At 38.9% G+C, this 26,138-nt stretch overlaps 1 protein-coding gene across 3 annotated transcripts in view; it reads right to left on the bottom strand.

The window, feature by feature from the left end:
- LOC140373520 (CUB and sushi domain-containing protein 3-like) overlaps nt 1-26,138 on the bottom strand; it is a 211,921-nt gene that overhangs the window by 106,723 nt on the left and 79,060 nt on the right. For all 3 annotated transcript variants that reach the window (XM_072460052.1, XM_072460054.1, XM_072460053.1), the window contains exons 11-31: nt 25,894-25,997; nt 25,707-25,819; nt 25,316-25,498; nt 24,354-24,680; nt 23,690-23,884; nt 23,248-23,386; nt 22,640-22,827; nt 21,506-21,694; nt 20,113-20,229; nt 19,058-19,273; nt 17,729-17,917; nt 17,452-17,621; nt 16,336-16,492; nt 14,007-14,198; nt 13,470-13,596; nt 12,506-12,708; nt 11,812-12,003; nt 11,296-11,434; nt 9,503-9,690; nt 8,781-8,975; nt 5,346-5,462 (exon numbers count right to left, since the gene is read on the bottom strand). In XM_072460052.1, the coding sequence (XP_072316153.1) occupies nt 5,346-5,462; nt 8,781-8,975; nt 9,503-9,690; nt 11,296-11,434; nt 11,812-12,003; nt 12,506-12,708; nt 13,470-13,596; nt 14,007-14,198; nt 16,336-16,492; nt 17,452-17,621; nt 17,729-17,917; nt 19,058-19,273; nt 20,113-20,229; nt 21,506-21,694; nt 22,640-22,827; nt 23,248-23,386; nt 23,690-23,884; nt 24,354-24,680; nt 25,316-25,498; nt 25,707-25,819; nt 25,894-25,997 (3,640 nt within the window). The remainder of the gene's footprint in view (nt 1-5,345; nt 5,463-8,780; nt 8,976-9,502; nt 9,691-11,295; nt 11,435-11,811; nt 12,004-12,505; nt 12,709-13,469; nt 13,597-14,006; nt 14,199-16,335; nt 16,493-17,451; nt 17,622-17,728; nt 17,918-19,057; nt 19,274-20,112; nt 20,230-21,505; nt 21,695-22,639; nt 22,828-23,247; nt 23,387-23,689; nt 23,885-24,353; nt 24,681-25,315; nt 25,499-25,706; nt 25,820-25,893; nt 25,998-26,138) is intronic.

Raw genomic sequence — 26,138 nt, 5'->3', positions numbered from 1 at the left:
CTGTCATCTTTGCTCTGGTATGGTGGGGTCTCCAGAGCGGTGACGGCAAACAGACGTTTCATTTACTGAAAGCATGCAGAGCGTATGACACAATTGCAAGGGTTGCTGGCATATATTTTCAACGGCCATTATCAATGGGCAATGCCATCATCGGTATGGGGCAAACAGTGGTCACACTTTAATTGAGGTTCGAGCTTTAGTCTATCTTTGAATTGGTTCATAGTGGACTGACCACAAACAGGCCAAAAAGAATGGGGCAACATTAGTCTATTTCTACCAGTGGTATCTATATATATAATTTAGATGCTGGTGGTTATAAAAGAAAACAACATGTAATCAAAAATGAGCCAGTTTTTTGTTTTAGTATGCAGAACATTTTCTTCCAGTCAAAGGAATTGTCTGGTCAAATATGGCTGCAAAAATGGGATGTTACCCATTAAAAGGTGATGAATGATTTCACTTTTCTGGTGGGGCGGTCCACCACCTGCTTGTCTCTATGGATAAATCATTCTGTTTCCTGGACTGATCTTTCATGCACTTATTAGATTACAGCCATTTTATTGCTTGAAAACATCTTGCCTCACCACAGATCTTACCTGTAACTTGACATGGTGGCTTCACCTGCTTCTCTCCATGATAATAATGTGGAGACAAGCTAGTGGCCGGCCCTCCACCACAAAAGTTACATAGTACTTATTTGGTTTGTATATATTTGTCTTTAATGACTTTTATTTGATACATTTGGTACCTCTCGCTTCTATCAGTATGACTGGTGGGATCACCTTTGTGTATTTGAATCCTCATGTGATGTAGCTTGTGCATCCACATAAATGTACAGTATTAGAACAGTCTGTCAGAGCTGCTGTTCCGCCTCCTGTCACTTACTGTAACGAGCATGCATATGTCGCTCATACAGACACGTTCTTCTGCCAGAGCAAAAGGAGTCATGTATCTCCTGTCTTACCTTGCCTATCCTTCTAATTTCACCATGTAAATACAATGCATACGTATGTAACACTTCTGAAAGATGACACTAAGTTAACTAATAAGGTATCAGACTACTTCAGCATAAGTCTTGTCTAAGTCTCGTTATTAATTCTTTTCTTGAAACTAAAAAAATTAAGATGTGAGGAGAGAGTTTTTTAAGTTGTTGTTTCACGGATTTTCCTTGACATTTTTAAAAGGGGAGGGCGGAATAAAAATAAAAATAACATTTTATTTTCCCATTATCAAATCACATTTCTACCATCCAAAAGTTATAGTTGAATTTAAAAATAAAATGTTATTCTAAATAATTTTCTTGAATTCTTAGAATATAGGCCCTACTCCATAGACCCCACCTCTCTACATCATCTACATAATTATAGTTATCAATGCAAGACATTGAAAATAACTCTTATTATACTGCGGTGTACAAAAATACCTTCAATGTCATAAACTAACCCAGACTGACAGCTTTCCAGAAAATGAATCATCCTGTGACCAAACAAGTCGGTTTGATAAACTTTATTGAGTCTTGACAGGAACACAAAGTGTGCAATTAATGAAAATGTCTTATTGAGCAGCTTAAATTCGGCGCAGTAATTTTTTTTTTTGGGCCAAAAAAACTCTGGGAAATCCGCGAAAACAGGAAAAAAAAAAATATATATATATATATTTTTAGAATCTCCGTTTTTGACGTCGGCGGGCTCACGAAACAACTTATTAAAAAACTCTTGCCTAAAGAAGAAAAAAATATGTAGTTCATGCCGATAACATTGTGTTCAATTTTGACACAGTCAAATTTCACACCTTTTACTTAAAGACCTGTACCATCTGTGAAAATGTCAGGTATCACACATAGACAACTAGGAAATAAATAGCTCGGAATGCAATTTATCCAATTCCTCCCGCTCTTCACTCATTAGCCTGGAAGCTAGCGCCTCACAGCGGATCCAAGTTTGTAACGGCAACAGAGAAACATGTTGGAAAAACTAATTGGAAGAATGTGAAATGAAATAAGCATTAGGGACAACAGTGCAAACAAACACTGTAGGCAAAGTACTAACTTGACTAAATCAGAACTAAATCACACGTTGTTCCATAACAAATCCCTATGCAAACTATGCAAATACGTTCCAGAGGAGAAGCTTATGTTCACAAACAGGGCCTTGGGCTAAAATACACCACATACTGTACAATACACACATATTAGAGAGAAAGTACGGCAAAGCCATATAGTATATGAAAATAAATCTGATCAAATGTCTAATGAAAACAGTAACAGAAGAAGAATTATTGAAATGGACAAAACAAAGTTTAACAGTATATAAAGGGAAAAAGTTCTCGTCTGTTGGAACACAATATACATGTTTCTAGTTGAGCTTGAGGCAGAATAGTGCATTAGATTTCAAACCATCACGATGCTGTGGAAGTTCATTATGTGTATGCAAAATAAACAAGATGAAAAATGGAGTGGCAGAATGAAATCCTGAAGAAAACACCACACACTGATGAACCCAATATATTTCTGCCAGAAGGGACTGCTATTAAACACCTTTCTTTCATTTTTACACAAACACAACAGACTATACCGCAATGGGAAAAGTTAATTTCTCCACAGTAATTTGTCAATGCCATTAATATGGCAGCAGGAGGTAAAAATGTTTCCAACTGTTCGTTTATCAATTATATGTTTGATTCACATCTGGCCACACTCCAGAATTTGAGTCACTCCCAAATATCAATAACTGAATCAAGAAGACTAATCCTGCACAAAGTTAATCACTGTTGCGAGCTAAGAGTGGAGACAAAAGATATCAGGATGAATTTTAAATAATTTCCTTTTAGTTAAGCAAAAAAACACCTGACTTTGTTGTGTTCACTAACTCAAAAGTAGAAATGCATCTTCAGCTCAGATATACAATATCCTCTGAATTCTTTCCTGCCAGTTCAACCACAATGACACACTGCCTCAGAGGCTTATGGTACACCAAGACACACAGACTCCACTGGAGGCAATAAGAATTTTCAATTACCTGTATACGAGGCACTGAAATGTGATTCCTCTCACAGTATGCCTAGAGGTGAGGTGCTGATGCCAACCTGCTGTTTGCAAGGGCAGTTATTTTTATGGTTTTTAAACGTTTTGCCAAATGACTTATTGCAATTGATTGCTAGATGTTAAACAAAGACTTATTACCACATACCATCACTGTTTGTAACAATGGATTGGTGGCAAGAAGGTGCTTGTGATTTACTGAAACAGTTGTGGAACGTAACAAAATAATTTAACTCTGTGTGTGCATTGGGTTGCACACCTTCTAATTTTCTTCAATTTACTTTTACTTAAAAACATTTAAGCACTATAGTGACTTGAAATGTATCTGCAAAGAGATGCGAGTCAGTCCTGGACATTGCTGCAGCCTGTCCGTCCGTAAGAGTGGATCTCTCCTTCACTCTGGTTCTCCTCAATGATTCTCTTTGTTCCACTGGGTTTTTCCTTTCTGAGAAAGAGTGTCTAAGAACAGAGAATGCTCCCGGGCATTTATTCTTTTGCTCGTTACCAGAATGATGTTTAATCTGCTTGTCTTTCATTGACCAATGAAATTGTGAAGCCCTGCGAAGCGGTGGCTATTGTGATTTTGTAGCTCAACAAAAACACTGAAAATAATGTTAGTACTAGTAACTGCAATTGTAACGATGTACTAGTTATTGCAGAAGCACTAGCAGTGTTAATAGCAATACAATTAATATTAAAGTTAGAAGCAGAAGTCTCATTTGAAAAAGAAATATATATTAAAAATACTTAAAAATGTCTTTCTGGGGAAATAAGATGCTATAACAAAAGGCCGGTTGTAATTGTTTTGTACTAAATCTGCGTGTGATTACAGACAGTTGCCCACCTTAGTAACAGTATTAGCTACGGTAAATATATAGTATAGAGATATAGTATGAGATTTTCTTTGTCAGACCACTTCTTAACATTTCCTTCAGCCATGCCACTGCACTCTTGTTCTTCATCAGTGCTGCCTCTCCACTCCCGACTCCATCCGCGCAGGGCCAGGTGGGAATTCTGCTCGCTTACTTCCACACTCCATTAAGCTTCACAGGCAGTTGAAGCAAGGGGCGCCGTCTCTCTATGCAATATTTATTAAAAACCTGTGGTCTCTCTGAACTTTTCCAACAGTGGGAGATGGCAACCGAGGATGTAAGGTGCCATCCGGATCACAACATTGGGGTTTAATCTGCGCACAGGCTTACAAAATGCTAAATCCATCTTTTTCACTCCAGCGTCCCTGATATACAAACTTGGAAAACCAGGCTGAGCCGCATCAAGGTCTAGCACAGATCGTTGCTGAATTATGTATAGGACAAACTGAGGGATCGTGCATTTGTTTGCTTTATATATTTCCCCTAGAACTCTGCAGCCTGACCTTCCTCCCTATTATCTATTGCACACAATATTTTCACAACAGCCCATTTTTATTTACCTTCCCTTCTGGCCCATAAGTAAACCAAACCAATATCAGATTCTGGGAAAGGTTCAACTTGTTTACAAGTAGGAAAATCTATTCACGGGATTCCACCCCCCATCTTTTGCTTCTTTTAGCTACAGATTGGCACTTCCGTTGTTTTGGCATTTCAAGTTGATGGAGAATTCTTTTCATTTGAGTGGAGACCAAGGTAAAAGTCTTGAATATGATATAAAAGGAGAATGATTTGTATGAAATGTTCAAAATTAATTTGCACTAATAAGTCAATAATGTGCTGTTTCTCTAGGCTGGGAGGGTATAAAAACTAAAATTCATCCATCCAACCTGGCAAAGGCTAGCTGGGATCTCTGACTAGAGAATTTGGAAGCAACAAATCATTATTTTACTCATTATTCTTCTTCTTGGAATGACTGTAAATGTGAGTGTTTTTCTACTTATTCTTCATATTTTACTTCTGGATCAATAAAGCAACAGTTGGTCTTCTTGCCATTCCCTGCCATCGCAAAAGCTTTTAAATTCACCATAAACGGAGTGACTGCCTTGCGTTTAGCCTTACCTCAAATTTCTATAACCATCAAACAAGCCATTTCAAAGGAAACAGCAACGTACAAAACACAAATTAGGGCCCAACACGAAATGAATAATGTATGTTTCCAGTCTTTGTTTGGCAGCGTTCCGTCACCTAAAAACCTTGGCTCCTTTTTTATCCACATCATTAACAGTAAAAACACCAAACACGTATATCGCAAAGCTGTCCCAATTTATGAGCCATTTTATTTCCATCACTTCGCTGCTGTTCGCCGCAACAGAACAGTGCACAAGTAATTACAGTCTACAAACCAATTTAAAATTATGCTTGATTGGGCTTACCGAAATCTCCAGGGACAAAAATGTCATAGACGCAGGACTGCCCCCTGGTGTAATTGTGGGGGTAATTTGGGGACAGCACCGTTCCCTCTGACCCAGTGAAATGTCCTCCGCATGGGGCTGTAGGGAGAGGAACAGAGAAGCAGAGTTAACAAACAGGAGTTGACCAGGTTAACGGATACCTGGGGAAATAGGGCAGAAATACAATCAGAAAAGCCATTAGAAGTGGCACTAATGCAGGTGTAAGCAGTTTTTCACACATCAGATAAAGTGACCTTTACTGTGGGCTTTCACTTTTAACATGTTGGATACTCCCGGGAGCCCCATATCCTGCAGGGATTTGAGTGTAATTTTAGATGCAAAATGTTCATTATCTATTTTAGAACTGTCTTGCCCTGTTATTAAAAGCCATATTAGTCTCGGCCCTTTTTTTACTGGAGTGGAGCTAGATGAAAGCCAGGGGAGTCACATCAGAGAGTCCTTTTCTTTTCCCTTCAGAAATGTTTTGGTCATGTTCTTTGCATATTTTCCAGGATTTTTTTGTCTTTTGTTTCTTGAGTTTATATGTTCGACCAGAGAGAGACTCGTATCAATGATAAATGCAATGCAGCTAATCCAAATGCAAAAAATATGAGTAGCATCCTGTAAAGTCAGTCGGTTAAAAATACAAACAAAAGTGATTTATACTGACAAGAAACCAATTTAATTTAAATGTAGTTATAGTAAACGAGTGGCCCTTTGAACAGGGTTTTGAACACGAGAATGGAGATGAAATTTATCGAGATGTGTTTACAATGCTAAACTTGTGCTTTTGTATTATATACTTGTGTTTTTGTATTTTATTAAAGCAATACAAATAAAATACAGCCAAATTAGCCATATTTGTTTATATGTTTTTTCTCAAATAAAAACTGTGCTGCATACTAAATGTATACAGTACTACTACTACAGGTCTCCAACCAAAGCCACACACATTATTTTCCATCTTTGAGACTCCACATGCACCGCGGTCGCAGCGTGGGCCGACAGTCACTCTGTAAGTGGGTTCATTAATATGACCAGAGCTTTGTCCTGCACCTGCGTCGTGGCTCAGTGTCCTATCTTAAGCTGATAATGATGTACCTAATTTGTCAAGAGGCCCCGCTAATGCAGTAGCCTCAGACACTGTGGACCGAGCCATCAGGCGGGGAGCCTCCACAGTAAACAAACACATTCTCAGTTGTCGAGGGAAAAAAATATATAAAGAGTAAAAGGATCTGTCACCAGCTGCTCTCAACTCCCTCCGGCCTACACAATGCACATGTCACTGTTGCTACACTAAGATGTGCAAGACAACAAGGGGGAACAATAAGCACTTAGGCATTAAGGCAGGAAGATGAGTCAGCGGAATATCAATGTTAGCCTTAGAGGAGAAGAGCGTTTGACAATTGAGTCAGTCGTGGGGGGGGGGGAAAGGGGGCATATCTAAATAAATTAAATACTGAAGCAAATTAATAATCTTGATATCCCTAATTGTGATATTTGCTGAAACAATATATAACACTTCAAATTGTGTTGTCATGCCAGGCCTATATAAGTAGCATCCACTCTGATATATACAGTGAAACAGTGATTTGCAGGACAAATAAAGCCAACCTTCCCTTCGTATGTGTAGCACTTGTTATTATTTACTACTGTTCTTCCCATGGGCCATTTTCAATAGATACTGACTGCTGCAGGCTGGAAACACCTCACTAATGCTGGCCCAGTTATCATAAGACAATTTAGTCAGTCTTACTTCCCTAAATTTGCCATTTTTTCCAACTTTCAAAACATCAGCTGTCAAAAATCTGTGTGTTAGTTCTATGGTTTAGTGACAAATATAAATGATCAGGTTTAACGTTTGTGAATTTTTTTACGTAATGTAATTATACATTACAATATTTTAGTTAAGAATATATTATATTTATAAGCATTTATACATTTAATAGCATTTGTAGCCATGAGCCATTAACCAAAAAAATAATAATCTGTGTTAATAAGCCATGTACAAAGTTTTGGTAACAGCCTTATTAAGCTGCTTCCTGAACTGTTTCAATAATCAAGTGATAAATGCCCTAAAAGTTCTTATAAGAAAATAGTAAGTCATTATAAATACAATAGTTTACCCATAGTTTTCCAAAACTTCTTGCACTACTAATCTACCAGTTATTAACGGTAATATAAATGAGCAGAAGCTGGCCATATGTAGTGACATCTGAAACGATTAGAAGCAGACTTTATATAGTTAAGCCATCGGCGCATTTTGGGTCTCTAAGTGAAGCTACTAAATGAGGAGTAGCTGATGGGCTAGTTAGTAAAACACTGAACCTCAGGGCTGTTTGACTTATGCAGGTGCCAAGTGTAAAAGTAATGAACAGCTCCCCGGTGTGAGAGAGGAGGAGCCCCTGTTCCCCCTCAATCCCCAAAATGACACCTGGATCCTTATGCAGTCTAGGCAGATGAGGTGTGTATGATAACAAAATAGTGTACGGAGCGATATTTGCAAGTGTCAAGTCTTTCGTGTTTGCTCTTCTAAATATACTTGGATATGCAGTACAAAAAACTGTTATTATCATATAGCACATTCACACTTTTCCTTTAGACTTGGTTTGGTCCTGTTTTGGTGCTGGTTTAGACCTCATCTAGTCAATGTTTAGTCTCTGTCCAAAGTCCCAATTTTGATGTGTTAGTGTTAAGTTTGAACGCATCTTTAGTTTGCATGTCACACATAATATTGCTGCCCTTCCAGTCACAACATAGTGGCCCTGGATAGAGGTAGGGAACATTGACAAAAATGAATACCTCAATATTTTTAGGGTATTGCGATAACTATAGTCGGACGATATTACGTTAACGCAACGGGCATTTTTCAAAACATGTCTAAAAGTTTTAGTTGAGACTTAATTATCAGACAAATGCGAAATGCCTAAAAATGACTAACAAAAGAGCAGAACTACAACCGTATACCACTATTTGAACGTTTACAATGTCACTTTTACTATGAACAATATACTCAATATTCAAATTTTGCATATCTTCAAAACAACATTCATGAAATCATATAAATGTGTATCTATCTAGTCCTGGCTTAGACAAGAGTAGTTAATTTATAATTATGCCCAGAGAGAGGGAATCATACCACCAACCCCCCTCAGAGCAGTGTCTTAACCTCGACAAAAAAAAAAAATTCTGTCAATACCAGAAAACTAAACTGTACTGCACTGACACGGGGGAATGTAGTTTGTTGCACAGCACAAAATTACATGTTTCCCACTCTTGTATTCAAGATGAGAAATAAAACCCCAAGGACAGACAGTTATACACAGCAGAGTCCTGGTATCACATTCTATCAAATATTGACCCAAACAGCTGGAGCAGAGTGCATGCAGTCACGTTATTGCCCCATTCATCTCTCACCTTGACAGCTGGGCTTTGCTCTGTCCCACTCGGGTCTCTTGCTGTTGCCCATCACACACGTCAGAGTGGAGTAGCCCTGCAGCTGGTAGCCCGCCTCACAGTGAAATGTCACCATAGAGCCCAGCTTGTAGTCAGTGCCCATTCGGGTGCCGTTCATCACATTTCCCGGATCAAAACAGGCCTCCCGCAGTTTGGCTGTCAATCAGAGAGTGATAAATGGACTCAGAAATATGGCAACAGACCAAAATTGGAGGGCTTTCCTAATTAGTCCGAATGCTGTATGGCACTATGCATATGAATTGTGTAACGCTGTGATTAAATAAATGTCTACTATAGAGCTATAATGGGATCAAAGTCGTATTCAATCAGGATAACAAAGAGAGCAGCATAAATTACAAAACACTATGCAGTACTTTGCATGTCTTTCAATTCCCATTACGGGTGAGTGGCACCAGGATCTTATTTCATGAACCTAATGTGGCAAAGACCCTCCACATTAGACAAACAACAGTGGCAAACTCATGGTACTCTTGTTTTTAGCTTGTTTTAGTTTGCATATCCAGTTTAAATGAATAATTACAAGCATTTACTTTTAGTCTTGAGTATTTTTGTATTGATAAAAAGGGAAACGTGGAAACCAAATAATTAACATTGTGGTGCTTTGCAAAAATGTTTGAAAGCCAAAGTAATGTAAAGTAGAAAATGGCAGAATTGTTCAGTACCTTTGTATTCTAAGTGAAAGCCGGTGTAGCTCACAGACCCATCACTACGAAAGGCCAAGTACATGAAGTTGGAAGTGCTTTCTATCTTCTCAGGGAGTTTGCTATCTTGAAAGCTGCCAATCAGGTGAGCCGTGCTGTCTGGACCATCGTAGATATACAAGAAGTCGTAGTTGGGCTCAATACTGAAACTGTAACAACAAACAGATGAAACAATCATTATTGTACCGTAAGTATTGCACAGATTGTATGGGAATTTCAAATGTGGGTGAAGCCTGTGTGCTTGAAGTGAATCAGGCCAGGCGATTTGTCTTGCATCTTCAGATAAAATAAGAAAGATATCTCCCCCATGAGGTGAGTGGAGATTAAATTGATGTGACATTGCGGTGGCACAAAACCTTCCCAGACGGCGAAAGCGATGCAGTGTGAAAAGATGGCTTCATAATGTTGCACTGGATATCAAATCACATAGAGCAATGAGAGAGGAGGGCAGCATTTGTTTCCTAAATAATGAGTTAGGTTTATTACAAAAATGTAAATAGCATAAAAATAATTGCGTTTGAATTCAATGGAGGGAACTTCAATTTTACATCATAACATCATCCTTTGATTTAGAGTTCCCGTGAGGAGGAACAGATTTGTGCTGACAAAGAGATGAGTGTTTTGAAAGTTGACTTCAAAAATAAACTTTGTTCTAAGGTTTTTGTCTCCTACTTTTTTGGGCTCTAGTTGTTATGATCGAAATAACACATTCAAAATGGTATTTTTTTTTAATCAAGGATATATTGTGCAATTGTATCTGGTTCATTGTGACCATTGGGGAGAAACTCTGTAAATACACATTTCAGAGATTTTGGTTTAATTTTTGCACTGGAATGTACAAAATTGATGAATATGTGCAGAGGAAAGACAGAGTATTTTTACCAGATTGACAAAGCTTCAGAATGAAGAGAGAAGTGGATTTCTGCAACTAAACAAACTGAGTGAGTCAAGCCTAACATTAATAAAGATGCAAATGTATTTCTTTGTCTTTGTATTTTCTTCCTTGTTTTCATTTGAGGAATCATCATTCAAAATCTTTATTAAGATGGCGCATTGGTGATGCTAATAATTATCAATCTATGAATTAAGCAAGAGAAATGCTTTCAAAAAACGCTGTTTACAAAATTAAATTACAAAGTTAAACCAATGATACATATGAGTGAAATAGCTTGCAGTCTTACAATTATACAAACAGTATAACAATTTGATATTGGTTAGTATTTTTATTTTTTTTTTCCAATATTAGTAAATGTAATATGTACAGGGGTTTATAATAAAGTATTTCTCACAAACATCTCCAGAGACACTTTTGATGATATTAAGGTGGAAAGTGAAGCAGATGTACAGATTTTGCCAATTTAGGACGCAATCTACAATTCAGACCAGGTGAGGGTTGCTAATGTTTAATCTGATTAGTTTTTAAGATATATTGTTATTTACAGCTTCATTTGATGACAAAAATAAACTCCAAATGCCAAATATCTGCCGTAATGGCATCCTCTCCAAATTTAGTCAGAGAATAACATTTAGGAGTTCTATAGTTTGTTATAGTCAGTCAAGAGGCAGTGGGTCTATTTGTTGGTAGCGGTAGCATAAGAGAACTCACCAGAACAACCAGAACATGACCAATGTTTAATGGCACAGAGTTTTATGTGTAGCAGTAAATAGTTGTAAATAATTGTTTATAACATAAACATTATCTTGTCCTTTTATGAGAAATGCTCGTTAAAGTACCTTATAATAGTCTCAGTTACCTTATGAAAGCCAAGGAGATGACATAGTCTGAGTGGACAGCAATCAGCCAATCACAGTCCTTGCTGTGAGGATAGGGATGTGGATAGTTTGGAGAGAGAATAAATCCTGAAGATCCCGTCACATTTCCACCACAGGGAGCTTTAAAAACACAAAAAATGGAACAAAAGTTAAAAGGCATCTCTAAAACACTTTGCCACTCACTAAGTGACTTTCCCAGTCATTAAAAATAATTGAGTGGAATTCTATAACCTTTTGTCATCTGCCAACAGCCGAGACAAATACATTAAAATTTCAGACTGGATCAGTCAATGTTTGACTCACTTGACCTTCTCTCATGAGCCAAACATAAAAGAATACAACAATAAATCAAACATTTTATTTAGGATCATATTTTCACAGTGGTATTCTTGTCTTTTTTTCTTTGTGTTTGTCCAAAACATCTTTCTATCATTCTATATCTTTGAATTCAATCTATAGCCCCACACAATCTGCACATTTCTTTCTCAGTCACTTACCAATGCAGCTGGGTGGGCTAGGCTGCCAGTAGTATCTATTTTCCACCTGAATGCAGGTGATTCTGCTCTCTCCTTGCAATTCATATCCTGGATCACAGGAGAAGGTCACAGAGTCGCCGGGCTCCCGTCCCTCTCCGTTTCGGGTGCCATTCATGGGAATACCGGGATCTCTACAGGCTGTGGCGAGAGAGCCTGGGAGACAAACGGCAGAGATATACAGGTTTATGACAAGCAATTTCCTGAAATAAAAACAAACACCTTCGTCCAACACCAATAAATGGGAATAAAGGTTGAAAAGGAAATTTACCTGGAATTAGGCTCAAGAAGAAAGTACACAATGTGAAATATGTCTAGCATTGACTGATGACTATCTCTATACTTTTGCCCATTAAAAGTACTTAAATCACATTTTAACAATATGCTGTAAATACAAAAAATGTAAATTTCACAAGAGCTTAATTAGTCACATAAATCCCAAATGACAGATATTTAAAGATTGCGTAAAGAAAATGGATGTACTAGGACATCCATTTTCTTCAGCCTTTTTCAGATCAGCCTTTAGCCTCAGGGAAACTGCAAACCTTTTACATGTTGACCTAAAACATATCAAGCCTCATTTATCCGTCTTAAACAAAGAAACAGCTCAGCAAATAAAGCTCCTAAATAATGCATGAGATAAAGACTATATGCTTACTGGAAAAGTCTATGGCGAACCCAGACTTGGTGATGTAGAAGTCTGTCTCAAACTGGATGGTGACCACATTGAGGGTGGAGTGGATGCCCTCGGGCAGCAGCGAGCCGCTCACTTCCCTCAGCAGCATCTCATTCTCAGGAGGGCCATCCCACACTTTCAGGATGTCATGGGATGCTTCCGTATCAAAGGCAAGAAACTGCAGACTACAAGGAACAAAGAAGACAAATGGCTTTCTATTAGTCTGAGGCAAACAGAAATATGGAGCAATTGTAGTAGTAGTAGTCAAAAATGCAGTGTAGTAGTAGTTTCAGAATGTGTAGCTACATTAGATGTTACAGTTACACCTTCACATTTTGAGGTAAAAAAGCAATCCATAGTTTGTTTGATAGCAATATATCCGCAACCAAATTCTGTCCAAAACAAAATGTGAGAACCAATATATCTCAAATTGAGGGTGTGAGGCTGACTTTTTAAAATCATATCATGCTCACTCCATATGGGCCAAATATGGGCTTTATTTCACTGCAGCACCAGGATCTCTCAAAAATGTCCTGTGTCCCAGAAACAATGCCCCGGTGCGTTGGCAGTCCCTCGTCCCAATCATCTGTAATGTAGTCGCTGCCGGCAACTTTAAATATAATATGAACATCAGAGTGTGCAAATGACTCACCTCAAATCAGGGCAGATCCAATCTTACAGACTGTTTGTGGTAAACCATAACATTATGATTCTTTCATTAGGCATTCACAAATTATGAATATATATATATATATATATATATATATATATATATATATATATATATATATATATATGTATAAAAATCATATCTACTTTTTGCTATGGCTATTAAAGAGAAGCAAGTACTATTGTTTATCAATTTATTGGATGTAACAATTAGCATTTATATGCGACTCTCAAATAAAGTACAACATCATTGTCTATCGCAGCAACATTCCATTACCTGACAATGTTGCCAGATGTGACCTCTATAGTCCAGGTGCACCTGAGGTTGTTGTCGTATGGAAATGGATACCCAGGAGAGAGGATCCTTCCTGTCGACTCACCCTTGAAGCTCCCCCCACACTCAGCTGCAAACACAATTAAAGTAAACTCTAATAGCTTCTGTAACAAGTGTAGAATTAAAATAAATGAACAGCAAAACACAAAAATTAACACTTTCCTGCAGCAGGAGGTAATGGAGTTAAACAAGGACACTGTACTTCCTGGCTAAAGACACACACGCGCACGCGCGCACACACGCACGCGCGCGCACGCGCGCACACGCGCGCACGCACGCGCACACACGCGCACGCACGCGCACGCACACTCTTACCATGTCAATAATGCCTTTATGTAATTATTGTTTGACTAATGAAAGTGCAAAATCAATTCATCAACATTACATTACAGTGGAACTAGTCAAGCCAAAGTAAACATATAAAGAGCTGACTAAATGTCAATATACACAAAATAACATCATCATTTATACAAATCTTACCTATGCATGATGGCAGGCTGTTGTCCCAAGCCCTCCTCTCCCCCGTCATGCACTTCAGTATTCCACTGCCGTGCAGAGTGTAGCCCTGGTCACAGCCAAACGTGATGGCACTTCCAGCAAAGTGCCCCTGATCACTGACTTTGAAGCCAAACTGTGGCACCCCAGGGTCATCGCAGTGAGACAGCTCAAAACCTGACCAAACACAGACAAGAAGAAGACATTTTAGAGACTTGGCATAATAAAAACCTAAAGCTGAGCTTACACTGTGCAATTTTGTAACATTTGATGTCATTCTAAATTACTCCCAAACTCAAACACTGAGCAATTTACCCTCATACGAGAAGAGCCCGAGCTCACGACGGGAGTGTGCGCACTGTAAGGGGCGATGTACAGATATGTTTATCTGCTCACACTGTACACGAGGGACACGAGACAGACGAGGCGTGTCATACAACGCGTTTAACGTCATAGAAACCTGTTAGCAAACCATTGGCACCGTTAATTTTAGCACTGCTTTGGCTTTTCCCTGCAGCTGTATTTTACTGCTCGGACGCTACGACTCACGACAAATATCTGAAATGTCTGAAATCCCTGTGACCGTACGATCAGAAGCCGTACAGAGGAGACCGAGTTCTGCACGATTTTGAAATTGTCGCGCAATTAAAATGTGTGTCAAAATTGGCCCGGAAATCGAACAGTGTAAGCCTAGCTTAAGAAAGGAAGCTTATATTTAGCAATGTGGTGGTAAATTTAGACTTTATTTGACAGAACAAGGATAAGTTAGCAAGTAGGTTTATAGTGGCATTCCCGTAAATATACCCTTTCTACAGACATAATTAAATGGTCAACTGAATGTAGACATTTACTAGAACTGAAAAATAGACTTGTTGTTTGCACCATTTTGAGATAATAGAAAAGAAATAAAGACTGAAATGTTACAATAACTTGTCTGCTCAGAGTGCTTGAATCTGGCCATGGCCTTTATAGCAGTGCTCTGTAGAAGTGCTCTGCTATGCATGCAGCAACAGTGTCCGTGCACATAAAAGCAGCTCACAGATTTATGGGCTCTCCTCACCGCGCGGGCCGTGCCCATGCCAGATGTTATGGTAGTATTACAAGTGTCATGCCCAGTATAAATCTCCTGCAGTTACTGCTCACATTTAGAAAATTACCCCAGCACTTTTGGTCCAAGAGCCCTGAAAACAAGAAGCCATTTTATGTTCACACAGTTCAGAAGCCTGGACTGCTGTCTGGTGCTGTTTTTTTTATCTTTCTCCTTTTGACCACAGTATGGAACTGTTGGAAGGTCCACCACCTGCTTGTCTCCATGGAGATGCTATTGTTATACCTATAAAGTTCAACATTATTTAAACGAAAACGTGATGCCACCAGGCCAAGTTACATGTCAGATCTGTGGCGAGGTGATTCTGCTCCCAGTAAGAATGCATGTTTTCAAAGTATTTCTACAAATACAAAACACCTGCAATTGAACAAATGCATGCTAGATATGTTTAACATCCTATTGTGGAACATTCCAGACGACACAATCACCGTGGAAATAAGCAGGCGATGGACCTCTAGAAAATGTACATAGTGGACATTTAAAGATCAAACAAATTACTGAAATTACATGATGTATAATTTATGTAAAACAATAACAAAATTAGCTACAATTTAATTATTTCAGGTATTTTCCTTTTTTCATCAATTCTTCTCTATTTAATTATGCCTCGTCTACTTCAAATAAGATACTCTTTCAAATCCACAGGTGGACAAGAGCATACACAGAGAAAAACAGCAAGGAGAAAAATAAAATGTTTTAAATTGGACGGCAAAGCACAAAGTTACCATGACAATTCAAAGTAATAAATAATACGTGGTTAGAAACAATACTTTCAGCAAGCCAATTAGGCAGGGAAACAAAGGCCATTTATTACCGGCCTTCTCTGAGACGCATCCCCAACATTCCATACAAACACACACACAGCCAACTGTAACCAAAACTGATTGCATACAATGCGAACTATTATTCACCTGCTTTAACAAGGCACACTTGGGCCGACTGAAACTCTAATTGTACGAATACAGAGCAAAGGGAAAAATCGGCAGGGGCTTTCACACTATGCAGGAGACAGAGCTAATTTCCTGTTGGAGTGGAGAGGAAATCCCGTGCCGCCCTTAATTGATGCAACAATGAAAGACACAGCATGAAGAGGTGAGGGTCAATTAAAATGTTGTTTTAAACTGTGGCTGATGCGTTGCACCCAGACCCACTTGTTTGGAAAAGCTTTGGAGATCTCTTCCCCAGAGGAAATGGCATGTGACTTACTATGGTATATGAGCCGGAACCCAGTGGCAGTCGCCTCCTGGTCGGAGTTGAACTCGAGCCACAGATTATTGGAGGTGCTGGTAAGAGATAGGTCCTGCATTAATGTCCCTGTGTACGTCCCAAGGAGAGGAGCAGAGCCATCCTTGCCATCGTACAGCTGGTTTGGGGTAAAGATGAAATAGAAGTACATAGCATTAGTATACAAAACAGATTTCATTTACCAGAAGAATTTACTGAGAGTCTGCAAAAGTATGTTATTTTTCCCTACAAATTAAAGCAAGTGCAGGGCCCTGTTTTTTGTTTCAACTTTGCAGTAACATAATGTTTACAAGGCTCAAGTTCCACTGATACAAGTCAGAAAATAAATACGGCCAAGAACGGCTAAAGGAAGTGAATGGCAAAACTACAGATAATCTCAAAGGTTTAGCTTAGCTTTTTTAAAAATATATATATAGCACTTTTTTTTTTTAAACTACCAAAGATACAGCTACAGAGTTTAATCTTTGAACTGATTATGTTATGGAAAAGTCAAATCAAACATTGAATCAATGTGGGAAGAGGCAGATCCTGTAGATAGATGTAATTCTTCAACAAACAAATATAAGATGTAATAATAAGATGGTGTGTTAATTTTCACATTAAGGTTTTACTGGTATTATTTAATTTTTTAGCAATACTCTGTCTAGGTCCTAAGGTTGGGCCATAGGATTAAAAAAATAATTGTGATCTGATTTGCTGAATATGCTATTTTAGTGCTATTGTGCTTCTATGTTGAATGCTCAAACACCATCCACATCTCCTATTTTGCCTGTGCCATGCTCGATCACAGTGAAGTGTGAACATTTAGAGGAAGAAGAGTAGTAACTTCTTGAAAACAGTAGAAAAGCTAGCTTGTTTTTATGATCTGTTTTTATGTGATCTACACTACAAAAATTGTGGCATACATTTTTTGCCATATAACCCATGCCTATAGCAAAAATGCTGCATCCTGAAATGCACTTATCTATGTAATATATTTAAAACATCTATTATGGCATTCTTATTTTTTGTCCTTATGTAATTGTTTTGTTTCAAGAACTATCCAAAAGCATGAAGCATCCAGTAAACAGCAGAGACCTTTAGGCCGTCCCCTGGAGCCAGGTGGAAAGAGCTGGCAGTGATGTTGATTCCTTTGCCTGTTTGGACCTGGATGCTGTAGACACATTCGTGGTTGTTCTCATAAGTCATCGGATAGTTTGGAGACAAAAGGGCTCCCTCATTGTTAGACACTGTGGATCCACACTCCGCTGTATGAAAATGGAGAAAAAATAAAACAATCAGCTCATCACTTAACATGTGTTACCAACTGAAGATGTTATAAGGAGGAAGAATAGAAAAGCAGCCGACCACTTACCCACACACCTTGGCAGAGGGGCACTCCACATACGGCGCCCACCCCCCAAGCACACAATGCTTCTTGCCCCCTGAAGGCGATAGCCGGTATTGCAGGAGAATACAAGAGAGTCCCCTATTCCAAACTTGGAGCCTGTGTGCAAACCATAACGCGGAGTCCCAGGATCTTTACAAGGTTCAAGATCATACTCTGTAAAAAGCATCAAAAAGGAATACGTAATTCATCTTATGAATACACACGAAGGATACACTACACACTAAACATTTCTGAACAAATATGTGAATTAAAAGGAAAGTTTTAAACCCAAGGACGAGCCACAATGAACGTTTTTTTTTTTTTTTCAAATCAGAAAATCTGAGTTATAACAGAATGTGACTGAAGACATTTTTAAAGCATTGAGTAAAAGCCTCTTTAATTAGATTGTCTGAACATGGAGTTTAGGCTTTCCCCCCCCCCTTGAGCTGAACCCACATCAAAACACACTCCGGGTGGCCAATGTAGCTGTCATCTCAGAGCAAGGTCATGTGAGGTTCAAATGTGACTTCACGTAAGGAATCTATAAAAGCTAATTAAACATAATAGGAGAACACGCACACACACACCCACAAATTATGTTTAATGAATATTCATGTGGTCTGAGTAATGCTTGACTTCAGATAACAGCAGGCAAACATTTAGCCAGAATGCTCATCGGCGACCCTCCCTCTCTCTTGCTCTTCAAGAGCTTGCTCTTGCTCTTGCTCATGTTATCCACTTTCTCTCTCCCTCTCTCTCTCTTTTAGATTGCTGGTTTCTCCGCCCTCTCCATCAACCCTGTTCACTCAGCACCTCCATCTGTCTCTCAATCTCCCTCTTTGCTTCTCTACCTCTTGGTCTCGGCATATATCCCACATGCCTCGGTCTCCATCTCCTCTGACTGATCCACATGGTGCGCTTTGATGATCATTCCAATCACGGGGAGACATCCACTTCCTGCATGACCTGCTTGTCTCTTAATTATCCTCTCCTGATCGGCACCGCCCGAGGCATGGTCCACCTTAAGCCAGATCCCAGTGAGGCCGATAAATCACTCTTCACATTACTTCATGCCTGATTTAGAGGGGCTTAGTACTTTTGATCTCATCATCGAACAAACTGTCAATCCCTGTGTCTAGAACTGAGCATCCGCCTTTCCACCAACCACCAACACTTCAAATGCCTTCTTAACATTGCATATTCCCATATACATAATGCATATATTATATATATATATATATATATATATATATATATATATACATAAATATACACAAATTCATTTATTTAAATAGGACATGGTGAATTTTCTACCTGAAAAGGAGATGTTGAATCCCTGCAGAGAGATTGAAAAGTCCGAGATGAAGCGTAGCTGGGCCTTGAAGTTCCCATACAGACCGGCATTAACTGTGGCAGGTCTTTCAGAGCCGGTGAGTCGGGCCAGTGGCTGAGCAAAGCTGCCATTTTCTGTGATTAGAAGGTAGTCGTGGTGATCCTCCAGATGGAATGAATGGAAAGTGAATTGGACACCTTGAAGAAAGGAGACAAAAAAAAATATTGGATTTCCTATTCATTTTTCACATTTATTTACAAAGAATGCATTATCACACCTTGATCTTTTTATATTGTTTGTGACTAAATGTCACTTAATACATGGAATTTTATTTTTTAATTAAAGGACAAATATTATACATTATTTGTATTGTTATTAGCCTTTAAACATGCTCTTAAGTACTTAGTTTGGCATGTTGCGTTTTAGAACAAAAAACAAAAACAAATCCATATCTGCTGTTTCCCCTGGGACTAATTGAGCTTTGGCTGCTTTGACGCTCGGAGGGAAGAGGACTTTGTAACCAGGATTCATCAAACTGGGGGGAATGAAGCAAGCGCTACTCCAGGGATGTGTTTGGTGAGGTCAATTTTGCACAATATAGTATCTATATTTGTTTTACATGCACAATTATTTTTACAATCAAATATTAAATAAATCAAAATGTACAGTGAATTACTGGTATGTTGTTATGTAAGTTATAAATGTTGTTGTTGTTGTACCGTATTTTCTGCACTATAAAGCGCACCGGACTATAAGGCGCATCAAGCAAAAAAAACTTGTACCACACAAATCACTTCGAGGTCAGTAAGCACAACCAGAATTAATCCATAATTACGGTGCACTGCATTTTTTGGAGAAAATGAAAGGGATATTTTCTGCCTCATAGTGCGGAAAATATGGTATATACGATATGTGTCTTTTTACACACTGTAATTTTGACATAATCAAACTGAATATGCACATCATAGCAGTGGAACAATTGAATGAATAGTGACACACTTGATCAATAATAATAATGATTGCTTTTTGAAATCACCTTTTCCATGGCTGACTTCTACAGTCCATGTGCAGTTTAAGGAGTTTGGATACACATCTGGGAAGCCTGGTGACAAAATGATGCCTCGAGGTCCTCTGATATCGCCCCCACATGATGCTGCATAAAGAGGAGCATAATGAATGATAACTAGAAGACATATTTCAAATGAACCAATAAATCCTTCAACTTAAGACACTAAAGCAATTTGAATGAAAAATGCATCCAGACTTGTACCAGACCCTGCCAAGTTTATGAGCACCTGTAATTCTGCCAACATCACGTTTTTCCGTTTCTCAAACACAGTCAATAGGCAATCAATTATTTATTTAACATCTACCTGTGTTCTACTTTCTCATTCTGTGCTTTTAAATATGAAATAAATGCCGTTATGGGGTAATGTATGTGTCAGTCCTAAGCTCTGATAAACAAAGAGAGCTGTTTCAAACAGTGCATTCTGAAAACATTTGTGAAGAGGTTGACAATTATACAACCCCAGAAAATATAAAGTAAACAGAACTAGAGATACTGATTCTTATTTTCCAATCATAGAAGAAATTACACTGCCAGAATTTTCTTTCAAATAAGTATGAAAGAATGCAAACAACATATTCAACTATTTTCCTGTATCACTCCAGCCAATTAGCAGAATGTCATTTTGTCACATTAAATGCATGCAAATATTTCAAGCACAACTCTTGCGCACATATTTTCAAAATAACAAATGTCAGATAACCCTGCAACTTAGTTGCCTCAGGGCTTCACTGCTTCACACACCAAGCCCTTTCCTCTGGTCTCTTTCCACCCAGGAGCCCCCCAAACGGCACAACACATCAAGCCCTCAATCTACCCACCAACAGAATTATATCAAATATTTTATTAATGAGCCCAAATTACATAAAGTCATTCAAAGTGGATGAGAACACTTGGCAAGGCATGCTCTTAAGAGGCTCCATAGGCATACAGCCAATGCATTTGGCAGCAGAATGGAAAACACCTGAACACAAGAAAACTCCAAGATATTTTTTTATTAGGACAATCACAAGGCAATACATCAGAAACATTTCGGCTCCAGTCGTACCAAAACAAGGGTTTATATTACTTTTATATTCTTTCAATTGAATGATCCGCGGCATAGATAAGATATTTTAATGCCTGTACTCTGCCACAGTCAGGTCCACTGAGGCCAATACTTTGCTTTTTGAATGTGAAAGAAAATAGGAAGATGTGTGATATGTTTTATTCTTACTTTTTTGTATAAATTTTTTCTCTGATCGAGCAAGTACCCGCCAACTTATAAAAGTATCCATCAATAGTGAAAAAACTGTCTCATAAATGTAAATAACATGTCAGTATTTTAGTTACTTGTAAATTGTCTGGATTGTTGTGTACTGACCATCACATGTTGGCAGTGGGTGGCTCCAGAAGTGGTTCTTCTCACACACCAGCGGCTCCTCGTGGCTCAGTCTATATCCTGGATCACACTGGAAGGGCACTGTAGCTCCAATGGACAAGTCATTGCTTAGTCGGGCACCGTTCACCGGGATGCCAGGATCCATGCAGGAGTAAGTATCTAAAGTGACAACTAAAGACAAAAAGATCTATTACATTAAATTGCAAAATAAATATGCAGTACTATGCTTGGGTGACATTTGGGAACTACAACAAATGGCTTTATAGTTTATCTTGTTTATTATGTTCTTAAAACCGCCTCATTAACAGAGAAAACCCAAAGCATTTAAACTAAAATGTACATCTTAAACAGCAGCGGTAGAAGCTAACACAAGTCTAGAGTTATTGCTATTCAATAGCCCATAAACAAAAGAAAAAATAGCTTGAGATGGAAAACTTAATAAACAAAGACACTTGTGGTTTGCTTTCAGTCAATAATGCAAACATAATAAAGTATGTCATGAATCATATTTAATTTGTAATGTGGTATGCAAACTGTGGATGTACATCCGCCCGTGTGTAACTTTTTAAACAAACGTAATGCCAATAATGATAAGAGAACACAGCACCACTCAGATAAGCAGCTTTAAAATAGCATTCTTGGATTTACATTGCACTCTCAAAAGTCCTCTCAGTAAACAGATAAATGGTTAATGAAAATGTTTACCAGAAGCACATTTACCACCCTTGGGAGCTCAAAGCACTTATACCAAGAAACCTTTCCTACAGTATAAGCAGACACTGGAGGCAATGTTTTGCCCAAGGACACAACAGTTCTTGAAACAATATACAAAGACAAGCCTTTTGTCACATCCAACCAAACTCACTGACAACATGAATTCAGTGTGCCCACGTTGCAGAAGTTTAACCAGGATAATTCCAGGGCTTTTTTATTTTTATATATGGAAGGGAAAAAAGAAGAAAAAAAGGAGAAGAAAACATCACACTACAAAGGAAAATAAAAATAACATGTGAAGTATTAACAAAAGTATATAATCCTGTTTTTGTGGGAAACAATAAAATAACAGACTGAGAAATGGTTAGTCAGATAACATACATGTACTGTACATTGTCCTACCTTCATAGAAGATCTTGAAGCCACTGTTTGAGCGGCTGTTGTCAGTGGTGAACAGCAAATACAGGTAGTTGCTACTGCTGAACAGGAACTGAGGGACTTGTGTTCCATTGAAGGAGCCGATCAAAGGAGAGAGGAGGTTTGGGCCGTCATGCACCTCTAAAAAATCATAGCTCAGCTCCGTCTGAAACCTGAAACAGAGAAAAGATAAAAGATGAAAGACAGCAGTAAAACGCTATTCTCTTAATAAGTAATTGATAGCTTTGAGCTGAGAAAGGCAGCTAGCATTAATCTAGTACTGGTAGCGTTCCTCTGTGAGCAGGAAATGTTAATTCAATTTCCCAAAGAATACATTTTAGCAATTGTTAGTTAATATGCAGATGCAAGTGATTATGTGGGGTAATAATTAACCAGACTTATTTTTATGAATTAGAGGAGCCGCTCCAATCTTCAGAGCCATGTACACATGTCGGCTGGAGCATATACTATAGATGCATGCAGTATAGATACATAAAATACATGTGGGACTATGCAACATGCAGGTTTAAGCCTGTATTTGTGTGGGAATCTTTGTTTTCACCGTTGAGCTGTGACAGCACTGTCAAACCGACCTGTCAAAGCTGATCTTGATGGAGCGTCCCAGCTCAGCCTCAATGACCCACTCACAGCTCAGGGAGTCTTTGTAGTATCCTGGCCACCCTGGGGACAGGATCACTCCGGACGGCCCAGAGTAGTGGCCCCCACAGGGAGCTGGAGACACAGGGAAAGTAAATAGTATGATGAAAGGCAGAATAAATGCAAAATTCAAAAAAATCGGAGAAAGTTAAAATATACAGCTCTAAATAAGATATGGTATAAAAAGAATAGAGTACAAAATAAACAACATACATACATGTTTTGAAGAAAACTGCCATGTACAGTAATCATGTTTCTACAAACATTTCTAAAAAATTCTAGTATACACAGTGAAAACATACATAATACAAAGTGAAGTCTCCATGGTACAACTTTGCCTTCTATCCGCCTACATGCATTCACCGTCAGTGTTCTTACCTTCACATTTGGGTATGAGCCCGCTCCACATGACTTTGCCGTCCTCCAGATGGCAGGTGATGGTGTCGGCTCCCTGTGTCTTGATAAAGCCCTCATCACAGACCACTGAGATGGAGCTGCCCAGCTGGAAACTGTCCCCAAAGCGCCGGGCGTTGAGAGGCACTCCGGGGTCAGGGCACTCGTTACGACCAAATGCTAGTGATGAGCGAGAAAGAGAGAGAGAGAGAGAGCAAGTGACAAATGGTACTGTAACTGAGGAATGCCAGCTTTTGTATGGATACTGGCTGTCTGGAAATTGAGCAAAACATTATGACAACTCACACAACTCATATGCCTATGGAGCTTAAACCAGAATCTTACACTTCCAATTTTCTTCTAACATTCATGTATTTTTGCCCTGCTTGTTGCATGCAGTTACTGTGTTGTTTTGCATGGTAGCTGGATGGATTGGATGGATTGATATGTGGTAGGTGGATGTTTTAACTGAACTGTAAGTACTTTGTTCAGCCTTTCATTAGCAGCTGCATTATTCAACACTCACAAGCACTCATGCAGACATAATGTGTCTGCATGATATCATAAAACATTGTTCTATAAGCTGTCAAATAGTAACCATCATGCTTTGTAAATAACCCAAAAGCTCTGCCAATCAAACGAGACTTACTACTATAGGTGATATTGAATCCTCTCCCTGACATAGAGTGGTCTGCCTGAAACTCCAGCTGCAGCACATTACTGTTGGAGGTGAGGTGGGACGGCACTTCAGCCCCAGAGAAGCGTCCCAGGATGGTGGCTCCACTTTGGTCTCCGTCTTTGATCGTGAGGAAGTCGTATGGAGGTTCCAAGTCAAAGTCGTTGAAGGCCAGGTGTATTCTGGACCCCGGCTCAGAGATGATCAGCCACACACAGTTTAGGTTGTTCCCATAGCCTTCTGGGTAATCGGGTGACAGCACTGTGCCCATGGGAGCCGTGAAGTTGGAGAAACAAGGGACTGCAGGGCGAGGAATCAACAAAACATATTATTATTGATTCAACGCAGGCACAGAGAATTTTATAGGGGGCATTATCTGAGGAACAGTGGTCCCACAATGAGACTTTGCCATAATAAAAACAAGAGCAAAAATCATAAAAGTGTGCTGATATTGTATAATGCAGCTCAGCAGTGTGAGGACAGTGCTGAATATGGTCCCTGGGGGGCCGTGAAGTTGCAGAAACCGACTGTAAGCAGAGCAATGTGAGGAATCAGGTAAATGTATGAGCAGTTTTGTAGTACGGAATATGTCTAGCCGTTTCAGTAGTGGTGGCCAGATTTTAGAGAGGAACACAGAGGTTAAATATGTAGATCCTAATAGAAATGTATTTTTAAATGTTTCTAATATTTACAAAGGACTGTTTGAAATGCTTGGGGTAGATGTTCAATGCCAAGTCTCTGTTTAGTCTGCTTTTTAACCACTGGAAACTAAGAACTAGAAACATTTGAAGAAACAAAATAGAGCATGAGTCAGTGGCGCTGTCCGTAGTGCTAAAGTTACAAGTTAAAATACACAGACTGTGCTATTCTTTTTCAAATTGTACTGCCGTCATATTGAACTTTACCATCAGTAAAAAATTGCACTGTGTACTCACATATGCAAATTGGAATATTAGCCGACCATTGATTGTTGTTCTGACATGTTATTGTCCTCTCTCCAATGAGCTCGAATCCAAACTGGCATTCAAATCGCAAAACATCTCCATTTAAAAAGCCACTGCCTTCCTGGTAGCCGTACAGAGGTGTTCCTGGGTCACCGCAACTTTCTTTGTCAATTTCTGAAAGGAGAGTGGAAAGAAAGTTAGGTTTGCCGTACTGGATAAAAGCATTCATTAATTTTGACCAGAAAAATTATCTATAAAAGTTCAGGAATAAGGAGAGATGTGGTTAAAAAGTTTGGAGGAGTCAGAGAGATTTAGTAGAGTGCTTTACGGACAAAGCCAGACATGGATAGAGACGCTAAAAGATGCTATCCCTAATGTCTACCTTTGTAGTTGATCTTGAAGCCGATGGAGCCCACGCTCTCATCAGACTGCAGGTGGAGCCACATCTGATGGGACATGCTCACGATCAAATCTGGGACAAAACTCCCTGTCAGCCTGTGCAGTAGAGGACAAAGAGGTCAAAGAATGCACAACAAATGTTTTTCTTCAGCGGCCGATGCAATACTCACACTTGAATTATTGTTTTGGAGTTGCCAACTTCCCCACCATCACCTATTGTCAGTGAATCATATCCAATCTCCAAATCAAACTCCTCAAAATTGATTTGAATAACCTGCATTAGATGGAAGAAATGTTAAATGTGTTATTTTAGGCCTTTCAATTGATGTCACGCAGGCACTATATGCTCTTGTATTTCACATATTTTTTATTATCATATTTTCCATGATTTTCCATTTAGCCAGTTCTAACTCCT

The sequence above is a fragment of the Eucyclogobius newberryi genome, unplaced genomic scaffold (genome assembly GCF_026437365.1).
Source record: "Eucyclogobius newberryi isolate DKJ021-1_F unplaced genomic scaffold, fEucNew1.0.hap1 SCAF_3, whole genome shotgun sequence".
Taxonomy (NCBI): Eukaryota; Metazoa; Chordata; class Actinopteri; order Gobiiformes; family Gobiidae; genus Eucyclogobius; species Eucyclogobius newberryi.
Note: the sequence above shows the minus strand (reverse complement) of the source record. Positions and strands in the feature narration are given on the sequence as shown.